This window comes from Mercenaria mercenaria, chromosome 18 (genome assembly GCF_021730395.1).
Source record: "Mercenaria mercenaria strain notata chromosome 18, MADL_Memer_1, whole genome shotgun sequence".
NCBI lineage: Eukaryota > Metazoa > Mollusca > Bivalvia > Venerida > Veneridae > Mercenaria > Mercenaria mercenaria.
The window spans coordinates 50781293-50794327 of NC_069378.1; the positions used below are offsets into that span (position 1 = coordinate 50781293).

The 13035-nt window shown below is 34.9% G+C and overlaps 1 protein-coding gene across 1 annotated transcript; it reads left to right on the forward strand.

The window, feature by feature from the left end:
• Positions 1 to 9193: 9193 nt before the first annotated feature.
• On the forward strand, positions 9194 to 12851 carry LOC128550802 (isthmin-1-like). The gene is made up of 4 exons (XM_053530615.1): positions 9194 to 9707; positions 10232 to 10402; positions 11376 to 11543; positions 12441 to 12851. Exons 1-4 carry the CDS (start codon positions 9401 to 9403, stop codon positions 12842 to 12844), a joined length of 1050 nt encoding a protein of 349 aa, XP_053386590.1. The 5' UTR covers positions 9194 to 9400; the 3' UTR covers positions 12845 to 12851.
• The last annotated feature ends 184 nt before the right edge of the window (positions 12852 to 13035 follow it).

Consider the following 13035-nt stretch of genomic DNA (forward strand, 5'->3'; position numbering starts at 1 on the left):
CTGCTTACCTAAGTTTAAAATGCTTGGTATCTTATTACCGTAATGTAATTTTAGATTCTTCTTATAATAGTTCAATTACCATTTTATTGAACATTATATAAATGTAAAGCACTTTTGAACGTATTTTTATATGAAAACAGTGCTATGTAAATGTGGTATATAATAATAATAATAATAATAATAATAAAAGGGCATCACGAAGTGTCATCGTTGTCTTACATAATATTCTGTTCAAGTCTGAACTTTGGACATTATGACTTCATATGGTTTATCAAAGATAATGAATTACATTTAAACTCTGACTATATTAATGAAATAAGCATTTTGCTGTTTTTGCACTGAGCTTCGTGTAAGATAAATTTCATTAAGTCTTGTGATTAATGTTGTCTATAACAGATTAACCACAGTTACTTGTGGTTGAAATATAGGTACGTAAAAACAATGTATAAACTTTAAAACATGTAAGTTTTGTTTTCACAATATCTGCTTGAGTTTACTGTTAAATTAAATGAGCCGTGCCATGGGAAAACCAACATAGTGGGTTTGCGACCAGCATGGATCCAGACCAGCCTGCGCATCCGCGCAGTCTGGTCAGGATCCATGCTGTTCGCTAACGATTTCTATAATTGTAATAGGCTTTGAAAGCAAACAGCATGGATCCTGACCAGACTGCGCGGATGCCAAGCTGGCCTGGATCCATGCTGGTCGCAAACCCACTATGTTGGTTTTCTCATGGCACGGCTCAAATATTGAAAAACTAGAGCTATCACTAAAGGTGATGAATGTACCCCCCCCCCCCCCCCGCATGCACTGACACAGTACATTGCAATTTGACGCACACAAGATTGCATAATTACGTGGACTGTATGTATATAGACTGTATGTATACAGTAAAGTAACAAAAAACAAAGTCCCATAACTATGCAGAATATTTATCTAAAAGAATGTAACATGCACCATGCACAACTAGGGTTGGTACTGATCACTTGTGTGAAGTTCCATTAAATTGTGTGTAAGGGTTTGGTAGATTAGGCATGCACAAGATTGCATATGCAGACTGTATGTACATAGTATGTTAACAAGAAACAAAGTCCCATAACTCTGCAATTTTTGTCGCTGAAAGAACCTAACATGCTCCATGCACAACTACTGTTGATACTGATCACTTGTGTGAAGTTTCATTAAATTGTGTCAAGGGGATGAGGAGAGATGGTGCGCACAAGATTGTGTCTATGTATATAGTACAGTAACAAAAAAACAAAGTCCCATAACTCTGCAATTTTTTTTTCTGAAAGAACCTAACATGCCCCATGCACAACTACTGTTGTTACTGATCACTTGTGTGAAGTTTCATTAAATTGTGTCAAGGGCATGAGGAGAGGTGGTGCGCACAAGATTGTGTCTATGTATATAGTATAGTAACAACAAAAAACAAAGTCCCATAACTCTGCAAATTTTTTTTCTAAAAGAACCTAACATGCCCCATGCACAACTACTGTTGGTACTGATCACTTGTGTGAAGTTTCATTAAATTCTGTCAAGGGGATAAGGAGAGATGGAGCGCACAAGATTGCGTCTACGGACAGACGGACAGACAGACAGACGGACAGACAGACAGAACCTGAAACCAGTATACCCCTCCTTACAACTTTGTTGTCGGGGGTACAATAAGAATATTACATTAACTCGTTATTATTTAATATTACAGGCTACCTGCAACATAAACCAGTAACCGTTTTCACAAAATATGGAAGGATGTCACCAAATTTGCGGCATATCGCCCTGGCTTGAAAAAATTAACCGTAGAAACATTTCTTAAAGTTTGTCTTATATACAATACGAATATAGTTAATAAACTTTGAAATAAACATAAAACATAATACTTATTTCAATCAAATATTTGTGAAATATGTAAGAAAAATATTTTAATAGTATACAAGTCATTTTTAAAGCACAGTGGAGGTTTGATGATTGGCACCTCTACAATTTAGTCGCTACGCTTTCCTGTTTGATGGGTACTTGTGTGTGAGTTAAAATATATAAATCATGCCTGCTCTGACTTCAGACAAGTTATCGAGTACATTAGTATCTCAATTTGACCGCTTATTTGTCTTACGCTATAACGTCAGGAGCTTATCTCACTGCGAGTTTTATTCCGCTGTCTTGTCCAGCTACTCTGAAAATGATAAGTGTATGATAAACATGCCCAATACACGTTTTAACATCCCCACCCCAACCCCATCTTCTTTAAATTGATTATAGACCATTCCAATTTCAACTTCCTTTTTATTCGTTTTATTTTATATGTTATGTAACTTATTTTGTATACAGAGTCGGGTCATGATAACCAGCATTAAAACTTAATCCATGCCGATCAGAAATTTTTGGTGGTATTGCTTCCCACCACCTTTATATATTATCTTCCCTTCCCTTTTCCCTATACCTTTTACTTACCTCCCCCCCCCCACCCCTACCCTACTGTTACCCTATCACCATTTATCTTTTCATTAAGTCAAAAGTATTTGAAGCATCCCATCTGCTGTATCTTACAAGTGCAGTTTCTATTTGTGGTTTGCCCATTTTTGACATGTGGTGCTCTGGTTGTTCAATACTACGAGGGAGGCCGCTTTTACCTGTTATGTTTGTAATTGTTATAATCGACATATTAACAAGTTGAAAGAGACATTTCGAAAATCGTTTAACAGAATAAATGTAATTGTCCTAAAACGCCGAAACTGTTAAATGTTAATGAATGTTCGTGCATATTGGTTAATGAGAATTCAAAACAATTTGAAATTCAAAAGACTATCGTTTTCTAAACTTAAACAAGTTAAAAGCTTAAAGTAAAGCAATTTCAATCAGTATTTACTTCAAAATCTCCTCTCTCTCCCTCTGAAGTCTTTGGCTGATATGAAGGTCCAGGATATCGCAGATGCAGGTAAAAGGATCCAAGGAAAAGAACGTACAACCCTCACAAACCTATTCCTGATCCTGATATTGAAATTTCAACACAAGGTATCGAAAAACTCCTTAGCAACCTTAATCCCCATAAAGCTGCAGGGCCAGACCAAATAAGACCGGTCATACTTACCTGAGACACGATTTGACGGAATTGTATATAGCTTTTATTGCGATCACAAATTTAGAATTAAACTGTAACGTTCTGCAATTAATTTCTGCCATAGAAAGGACCTTTCTATTTTATCGAAACATTGTTGGTAGCCTATAAAGATGCAACATAATTTGTTACCAGAATTCAATACCTTTTTATTAATAGACTGTCAAATAAAGATACAGTTGATGATAGATTTCCTTTCTTGGAATCTAAACTGATTTTGAGTGATTATTTTCTATATATTTAGTCTATTGAGGAACAATTAAGAGTAAACCTTTGCTAAAATGTTTATCAATGTGATCCATCTATAATTCTTTGCCTAATTTACATTGCCCTTCTTAAATATTGGGGCTATAATACCCTCACCTCATGATGCTGGGTAGTTTCCAGAGTTGAAAAATTGATTAAAAAGACTGAGTAAAAATGGAGATATAGTGTCATAATAAGATTCCAACATTTAACTTGTCAGTGCCTGACGACTTATTTTTTGTTTTGAGAAAAAAATGCCCTATGTAGCTCAGTTTCGCTGAAAATTCTATCTTATTGTTCATTTTCACAACCCCCAGTCTCTTTATCTGGATGAGATTTGCCTGAGTCTCCATATAGTGTATGGAAAAGATTAAAAAGATCATTTACTGAAAGGGACCTTGGGACTTCTTGAGTCTTTTAATAGTTTTATTAACTGCTTTCCAAAACTGCCTCGAGGTTTCCTTCGTCGAGTTTATACTTTTTTCAAGCAATTCTTTTAACTTTGTTAAATCTCGTTCTAGCACACACAAAACGTCGCCCAGACGCATCAGATTTATCTCTAATGAATGTGTTCCTTGCATTATTAAACAGTTTCTTTTCCTTGAAACAGTTTTCATCAAACCACTCAGACCGTTTATTATGCTTACGGGTATTTAAATTACGATCTGACCTCGTATTAACAAAAACATCAATAGACGCATTACTCAGAATTGTTGTGAAATTGTCAACAACCTTGGAGACCGGAATGGAATTCAGTCCATGTGACAATTTACTAAACTCATCCGCCCGTTGTTTTATTTATCAACAAATAATTCGGCTTTGCTAGCATCCCAGATTATTCTTTGTGTTTCGTTACATGACCCATTATTTAATGGGGATCATCCCTTTCAGCCTGTTTACGAAGAAAACTAAAGCTCAACGGTGCGTGATCCGAAAACTCAGTAAATGATAAAATCTCAAATTTATTCAAGCTATGTAAATCTTTGCTGCTTAAAACTAAGTAATCAACAGTATTCTTACATTTTTCTTATCTGCTAAAAAGCGCCCGTTAGCGATTATACAGCCTGTACTAAAACGTAGGTCAATAAAGCGTCTACCTTGTGCGTCAGTAATTTTATCTCGACTTTAACAAGGTAAAATGTCTGCCCTTTTTACAAATGACAAATGTTGATAAATGCACTTACAAAACTCGAGGTAATCAAGTAAATCTGAGATTCAACTATAATAATTAAATGCTCCGGAAACGTAAATTTTACCAAGTTCTTTGTATTTTAAGATGTCAGATTCGATTTTATCCCAAAAAAATCAAACTCTTCTCTATTAATAACATTAGCAGAAGTCGGCGGAATGTATAAATGAAAGATATAAACATCTTTGTTAACAATAAATAATAATATCTAACTTTACCCAAATATATCCATACTGACTTTTATCATAAATGGTTATATATATTTTTTATGTAGTGTTTATAATATAATGAAATTCCACCACTTGACCTTCCTTTGTTTGTATTTTTGACTTATTACTTATATATGAGTACTTTAAAAGCCCACGATGTCATAGTTAAAGTAATCAGTTTTTGATATACACGTTTCATTAAAGAGAACGAAGTCATAATCGTTTAGAAATAACAAAAGATCACTGTCACATTCACTCCTGTTCAACCTATTTATGTTCTATGAAAAAAATGTTTATAGATGACTTTTTGTGACACCTTTTGCTCGACATTACCCACAAATAGTTTCTTCCCAACAAATCTGACTCAGTTGCCGTCTTTGATAGCTTGTTCCATAACGAGATCTAATGAACGCCGCGCCTCACGGACTAACTGTGATAGCTGAACTTCGACGCCTATGCCTGTTTCCTTAAGATAGTCTGCCAGATCAAACAACATTGAGCGCACGCGCACACGTTGATGACGGTAATGAAACGTCGTCAAGAAAGGACGTGATTTACCCGCCGATCGTTTACCCAAACGCCGAGCCTTCTTAACTACAAAAGTGTAAGCGTCATCAATTTTCAGCGTATCTCTGCAGAGAGTTTTGACTAGCACTTCACAGATTTTAGTTTTTTCTGCCTCAGGCACCCCGTAAAATAACAAGTTATTCTGCAGTGACTGCACTTCTAGATTCACAATCAGGTCTAACTGCTTTCGCTCTTTAAGTAACTCTGAAGGTTGCTTTTGCAACAGCACATAATTAATGACAATCTTGCGTCAAGTAATGTACATACATATATGACTTCTCTAAAAGGCCTATTCCTGCTTCTGATAACAGAGCCTATGTAAATGTTTAATTTGACTAATTCGTTGGCGGCATACACATGGGAATACCTCAGATGATCCGAAGTTCTACTCGGCATACACATGGAAATACCTCAGATGATCCGAAGTTGTACTCGGCATACACATGGACATACCTCAGATGATCCGAAGTTCTACTCGGCATACACATGGAAATACCTCAGATGATCCGAAGTTCTACACGGCATACACAGGGAAATACCTCAGATGATCCGCAGTTCTTCTCGGCATACAAATGGAAATATCTCAGATGATCCGAAGTTCTACTCGGCATATGTACATGAAGACTATTTCGAATTTTCCAACTATATACCCGGCATACACGTGGAAATATCTCAGATGATCCGAAGTTCTACTCGGCAAACACGTGGAAATGTCTCAGATGATCCGAAGTTCTACTCGGCATATTTACGTGAAAACTATTCCGAATTTTCCGACTATATACTCGGGATAAAAGTGAAAAATATCTCAAATGATCCGAATACCTTCTCGGCATACTCAAGGAAAATAACTCAGATGATCCTAATGTCCGCTCGGCATATTCATGGAATATACCCCAGATGATACCCACTTGGCATACACGTGGAACATACCTCATATGACACTTACTCAGCACACACGTGGTACAAATCTCAGTTGATTCCTACTCGGCGTGGAATATACCTCAGATAATACGTACGTGGCATATGAGTGAAACATATATCAGATGATCCAGATACTTACTCGGCATACACTTGAAAAAAACATCTCAGAATATCTGAATACCTAATCGGCATACACTTGGAACATACCTCAGATGATCCGAATACCTACTCTGTGTACATATTGAATATTTCCGAAATGATCCGAATACCTACTCTTCGTACATGTTGAATATTTCCGAAATGATCCGAATACCTACTCTGCATACATGTTGAATATTTCCGAAATGATTCGAATACCTACTCTGCGTACATATTGAATATTTCAAAATGATCCGAATACCTACTCTGGGTACATATTATTTTCCAAATGATTGATCCAAAATACCTACTCTGCGTACACGTTGAATATATCCCAAAAGATCCAAATACCTTCTCGGCACACGCGTGAACCGTATCTCAGTTGATCCGAATACCAACTGGGATATTTTAGTCTAAGATGATCTGAATACCTAGATATATATATGGAACATATTTAAGACTATTTTACCTTCACGGCATAGACAAAGACATTAGCTCTTCGGACATCAAAAACGAGCGTAATGATATCTTGCTTTATTATGTAAAAGACTTGAACAAAATTTTATTAAACATTTCATTTTGGACCGATCCTTGCTTTATTATGTGAAACACTTGAACACAAGTTTATTAAACATTGTATTTTTGACCGATGCAATATATACTTTTATATATACACATATATATGTGAAAGAATTTACTTATGTATTTGCACGAACAATTTACATTAATTCTGAGATTGAGAGTTCGTGCCAGCATCTCCAGCGAACAATCCACCCGATGTATGTGTAGAACCATTGAATTTATTATGCATGTACATCATTATTTATGTACAGCCATCAACCTAATTATGATTCGTGATTAGAATGTAATTATAAAATTGTATCATGACTAATTTTCTTAATAGAATCTATGAAAAGATCCTTTGGAACCATAGATTGCAACCAAGCAAAATAATAGCAGACTCGGTTTGATTTAATCTGTTCATGAGTGGTAATGAAATGTGCAACACCTCTCACTCCCCCTAGCACCGGTTTAAGGCTTAAGCGAAATTCTATTACAAAGATATAAATATTGAATGGACTCCATGATCCCAAAGGACCAGAAAATAAAACAACACTGAATCAAACTACGGGGAGACGTTTTACAGCCGCCACAGGGCACCTAATGATTGTTGTTGTGATAGTTAATAAAATCTGTAAAAAAAATCCTTTGGAAACATAAAACGCAACCAAGCAAAATAAAAATAGCACACTCATTTTTTTTCGGTTTCCTGATCTAGTATTGGAATCAGGCCCAATATCCGTGTCGATCATCCAAGACATAAAAGTGCCTGATCGGTGTTAAATCTTGATGAGATTTAGTAAGACATATCAGTTACGGCTATACGAAAAAAAAACTAACTTTTTAGAATTAAGATTGTTAATGAAGGTGATTTTGAACAGTGATCAAAGGCCTTGTCAATTTGTCACAGCCAAACCATTTATAACTTCTTTTGCAGTGATTTCTATTTTTTGGTGTGCGTATATCAACAAAGAAGTCACCTATATAGATAGAACCACGAGTGCATGCATGATATTGCTTGGTGGTGCTCTGAATTCCAGGAGATTAATAACTCGTTAACATAAGTTTGGCCAGAAGCACCGACTTCGGTATCTGCAGAAAGCCTTTTACAACTAACGAACTAAAACCGAAGAAACCTATAAACGATAACATCAATATCTATTGGAGTTAAGGTATACACATATTTTACACATATTTTTACATAATTTAACATAAAAACATATGATATTTGAAAACTTGGTGGTGTTATCACAATGCAAAACTTATTAATTGAATCTGTAGCTACACTATTTTCTGTAATACTGTTCGGTACACCAGTTTACATATCTGTGGCTTTATTTTGTAATATTTAATCCTAGAGGAGTAAAACATTTAGTGTTATGTAGATATTTAAAACCTGTCAAGTTAAATGATGTTACATTTAAAGTTTTATAACAATCCATCAATAAACGAAGTGAAAATTGCCTCTTTTCATGCATACATACATTTTAAAAGTTGCTTATTAATTACAAAACACCCTCTAAATATGTACATAAGTTTTATATGAAATATACCTTAATTGGTTTGAAATACTACTACTTTATGTGGAGGTATACGCTTAAATATGCGAATGAAATAAGTATATGGAACCTGAATATAAGCTTAACATAGTTCAAGTTGTTAAACAATACGAAATGACATTTAGTGTTTTTGAGTTTTCTGGTCCATTCGGATTATGGAGTCCGTTCAATGTTTAATCCTAGTGGGGGTGGTGGGGGCGTGAGGGGTGTTACCTATTTCATGATCTCACATGGACCGACTCAATCAAACCAAGTCTGCAATTATTTTTCTTTCGTTGCGTTCTATTCCTCCAAATAGTATTCTTACAGATTGTATACCTAATCTAATTTTATAGTCTCCATTGTTATACAAAGTGGAAACTGTTTCAGGATTGCATGTCATAACGTCGTTCTATTTTGATTCTTAAAACCGCACTATTCTTGATCTTTAATACCGCTAATTTGCAAATCACTTTTTATGAAGTAAATTATTTCAAACAAGGTAATCTGGATTTTATTCTTTTACACGCGAATATTTAAATTATTTGGGAGTGTTATCTTTTGACTTTATCAAAAAATATCAAATAACAATATTTTAGATACCAGAGAGGTCAAAACATGCTATTTAGAAATTTGATATGTTGTAGCTATAAAAGGTTTAGGAATTGATTATACTTGCCTTTAATAATTTTAAAAATTATTGATTTAATCAGTCTAATAAATTAAAAACTTCGGTAAGGAATACAGGATTAGTTTTACATGTTCAAGTAACAAGGAAGTTAAATCCCGTTATGTTATGTTATAGTAATATTTTGAGTTATTAGATTTCAGTACAAGAAGTGCGAATTGAGTTGATCAATTAAATGTGCATTCAAAGTAATAGAAACGAGTAGTAAATGTCTGTTATATAAAAATGGAGTTTAGTGATATAAGTAAGACAACGTCTGAAACTAAGCGCCACAGAAAGACTAATCTATACGAGAACACGGCTGTTACTGTGGCAACGGTTGAAAACGAGCTTGTGGATCAACCAGAAAAAGGCGAAGCAGATTATGAGCAATTACACTTGAGCAGCAAAACAGAAACGGTAAAACATAATAAGAAGGAAAATACACAAAATCGGAACAAAATTATTATTTATACAATTTTGGCAATGCTTGTTTTGCTGTATATTGCAGTCATAGTGTTGACTGTTATCGTATTCCTACCGAAAAGTCAAGGTGAGTGTAAAAGTTAGCGAATGTACAGTTATTTAAATAGTATTGTAAGTTACCTACATATTGTGCAAAATACTCGATCTCAAGATCATTTTAATTCTAATTACAAAATTCAATGTCATAGTGTTTTCTTTTGTTTGTTCTCTATACACGAGAAAAAATTTAACACTGAACATGTTTTCCAACTTTATGATGAGAAGAATTACAGAGTTCTTCTTTCTTTGTAAATATACGTTATTGCATTCCTAATAACATTTTATTCTTAGATGTTACAGTTACATTTACTATTAATGTGCGTAAAAACGACACAATTGTGAATTTAAAAGCCCAAAAACCAATTCCAGTTTAGTTTGGTATTGTGGTGAGACGAACTTTGTAATAAAATTTAATAATGCTCATACAACCACTATTTATAGCATAAAGGTACTAGTTATACGTTCAAATACTTTAAAACAGATATATTGTTATATGAAGTAGGCAGTTACAGTATATATACATTTTGTGGAAGCTCAGTTGTTTTTTTTCAGTTCATGGAGGTTGGAGCACATGGTCCTCTTGCGGATCTTGTTCAATTTCGTGTGATGTTGGCATGCAGTCTCGTAGCAGGTCGTGTTTTACCCCATATCCCAGTCTCACAGGGGATCATTGTTTTGGGGACTCAAGAGATGATCGAATATGTTTACCTGGCGCTTGTTCTGGTAAGACGCAAGGACTGTTTCTTATATTTTAATAGTTATTCAAGGACACGAAGAAGACAGGTAATGTAGAATAACGCTGAATACACAAAATGTCTGTATTGCTCGCTCTTTATTGCGCTGCATTGTTGCATACCATTCATGAGAGAGAAAAAAGTAAGAACTAAAGTGAAAGTCGCACGCGTGAGTCTTGTCAAGCGAGTCTTTTTACTAGATTTCTTTAGAATCTATAGTCAATTAATGCTTTAAAAAAACAAGATAGCCGGTGCTTGGGGTGTAAGGGGTGTACAACATTTCATTACTTCTCATGGACACTCAGGCAAACAGACTCATTCTACATTTTTTTCTTGGTTGCGTTCTATGCTTCCAAAGGATATTATTAGTCACCTACCAGTTCACCGGAGGGGACTGTAGGAATGCCGTCCGTCCGTCTGTCTGTTCGCCCTCTGTCCATCCGCAAATCTTGATCCTGCGATTACTCGAAAAGTATTCAAACAATGTGTTGTGTACATGATCTTTGCTTGTAGGTCAAGGTCACTATTGAAATTTAGGTAAAATAGTGTTTGTTTCTTAGCTCCTAACACTAACAAAGTTTTATACCGGTAGGGGACTTCTGTATAAACAAGCACTACCAAACACTCACTGAATAACTTTGCATTTACTATGACATCTATATGAAGGCGTGATCTTAAAAATATCATCACCCTGTTTTATTTGACGATTTGCTTCATATTGATTATAGTTTTTAGACTTCACAGTATGGAAAATGCGATGTGGATCTATGTTTTTTCATTACCGGAACTCGTGAAAATCAATAGATACCTGTTACTCTTAAAATAAAGTATTGAAATAATCAAAGGAACAAAACATAAAATTAACTATCAAATGTTAACATATTCGACAGGATTGATTTAATATTACCTTCATAATATTAATAAACATGTCATATTTTAAACATTATGTTCTTATTTTGTAGATGGGAGCTGGAGCAGCTGGAGTAGTTGGGGTACATGTAGTGAGACTTGTGGCGGTGGAGTAAGATCACAGACACGAACCTGTACAAACCCTGCACCATCATTATTGGGGAAAGCGTGTAACGGTACTCCTGTACAAGTTAGCACCTGTAACAAGCAAACATGTCCTGGTGGGTATTCACAGAGCACATTAGTTATGATGGCATTTTTAATATTTATTGAAGATCCAACCATGTCTACTATTTACAGTTTTAAAAAGTGATCATATAAATGTAAGTAAACTAGTGCCTTCGTATTATAAGTAATAGATCTCCGATGCATCTCGGGTATATAGCACAAACCACATGTCTACTACAGGTTTAATATGAAAACGCGTATCTATAAAAATTTTAATATGCAAAAGGACGGTAGGATTAGTGCAGGGTAGGGTAAAACTGACACAGTATTTGTTCCTCTTGGTAAGGATCAAAGATGTCTTTCAGATAAAGAGTAGAAATCGACACACACAAACAATTTTTAACTAAGCGGTAAGTTGTACATTATATAGAATATCAATTGTTTTTCCGAATATTTTTGAACACCTTAGCAAGTTTGAAAACCTGACCTTTTCTGAACGCTGAATAGGCAGTCATATATTATACCACTTGAAATTATGTAATGCATGTTTTAAAAAGACAGATCTGTAGGTCATGTTGAATCAATTACATTATTATATAAAAGTATACGGGTATCCTGTTGGTCCATCTAAGAAAATGTGCGGTAAAATCTATTCAGAATTATAGGAAAATTCGGTATGGATGGGAGAACTGATGCCAAGAACTTTTCAATTTCTCGCTACTTCATTAACCAATGCAAACGGTTTTGATAAAGACATCATATGCTACATAGGTATACTAAGCTTAACTCCGAGTAATCGCCAAACTGGAATGCTGTGCCGAGTAAAAACATTAGTGCTTCTCTTTAATTTTGTTTTAAATAGAACATTATCGTTAATGTCACCACAAGTATAAAAATGATGAAATACTTTTATAAGACTTTCACTGAATCAATTGATTTTATACTTTCAGAAAATAAGGTTGCTTTCACAGCGTATGGAATATCAGGAACTATGACAGCAATATTCTCTGAAATAATTCAGAACTATGGCAATGGGTACAGCAACTCCACCGGAGTGTTTCTATGCACAATCCCTGGCCTCTATTACTTTTCAGGACAATTTTCAAAGAAACATGATCACAATATTAATATTGACACATTTTCCTGTTACATTTTTTTGAATTCAAAACCTCAGTTAGGCGCCATCTATGATCCTCATGAAGATGCCGGCTCTGAAAATGATGCAAGCGGGTACTCCCTGAGTTTATCTGGCACTTTTCATTTAGATACAAACGACACAGTCTATATCGGTGGATGCAGTGGAATCCATGCCATTTACACAGATAAAAAACATGAAAGTACATGGACCATATAATCTATACTCCCGCCCTTGTTAGTAAGGCGATGTATTCAAAGTTTAGCAAAACATTATAACAACGCAGTTGTGTAAGAAGTGTATAAATTTCATTAAAGGATTTATAGAATATAGAAAAGAAAACTGAAAAGATATGTTTATTTTAAAAGAGAAAAGGCAAGGGTAGATTTTCGGGAAGCACAGAACACCCC